This window comes from Phaethon lepturus, unplaced genomic scaffold, assembly GCF_000687285.1.
Source record: "Phaethon lepturus isolate BGI_N335 unplaced genomic scaffold, ASM68728v1 scaffold27661, whole genome shotgun sequence".
NCBI classification, from domain to species: Eukaryota; Metazoa; Chordata; class Aves; order Phaethontiformes; family Phaethontidae; genus Phaethon; species Phaethon lepturus.
The window spans coordinates 1-520 of record NW_010520211.1 but is presented as its reverse complement, the minus strand read 5'-3'; the positions used below and the strand labels follow the sequence as shown (position 1 = coordinate 520).

The window sequence follows — 520 nt, the reverse complement described above, 5'->3', positions numbered from 1 at the left end:
AAAAAAAAAAAAGACCTGCGGATTGATCCACGCTATATTTTTGGGTAAATACAATCACGTGAGGGCGGGCAGCCAATGGCACACTGGGAAAGGCTGAAAAAATAATTACCTGCCCTGATTGTTCTATGAGAAGATAAAAAGTACACATACAGTTCATACAATAATCTTATGAATGTAAAAGAGGGGGGAACCATGTCGGCTTCTGGCCCCATAAGCAACTACTATGTTGACTCCTTGATAAGCCACGAGAACGAAGAGCTCTTGGCCTCCAGGTTCCCCAGCTCTGCCGCCCACCCGGCTGCTGCCCGACCGTCAGGATTAGTCCCGGACTGTGCCGACTTTCCGTCCTGCAGTTTCGCCCCCAAACCGGCCGTTTTTACCACCTCCTGGGCTCCCGTCCACTCCCAGTCCTCCGTGGGCTACCACCCCTACGCTCCCCAGGCGCCCGTGGGGGCCGAGCCCAGGTACATGCGGACTTGGCTGGAGCCCCTCGCCGGGGCCGTCTCCTTCCCGGCCTTCG

At 55.6% G+C, this 520-nt stretch overlaps 1 protein-coding gene across 1 annotated transcript; it reads left to right on the top strand.

Annotated features, from left to right (window-relative positions):
• Positions 1-168: 168 nt before the first annotated feature.
• On the top strand, positions 169-516 carry HOXC9 (homeobox C9; the record flags this gene model as incomplete). Its single annotated transcript, XM_010297324.1, has 1 exon — positions 169-516. A coding segment is annotated over exon 1 (348 nt), but the record flags the coding sequence as incomplete, so codon positions are not given.
• Positions 517-520: the final 4 nt, after the last annotated feature.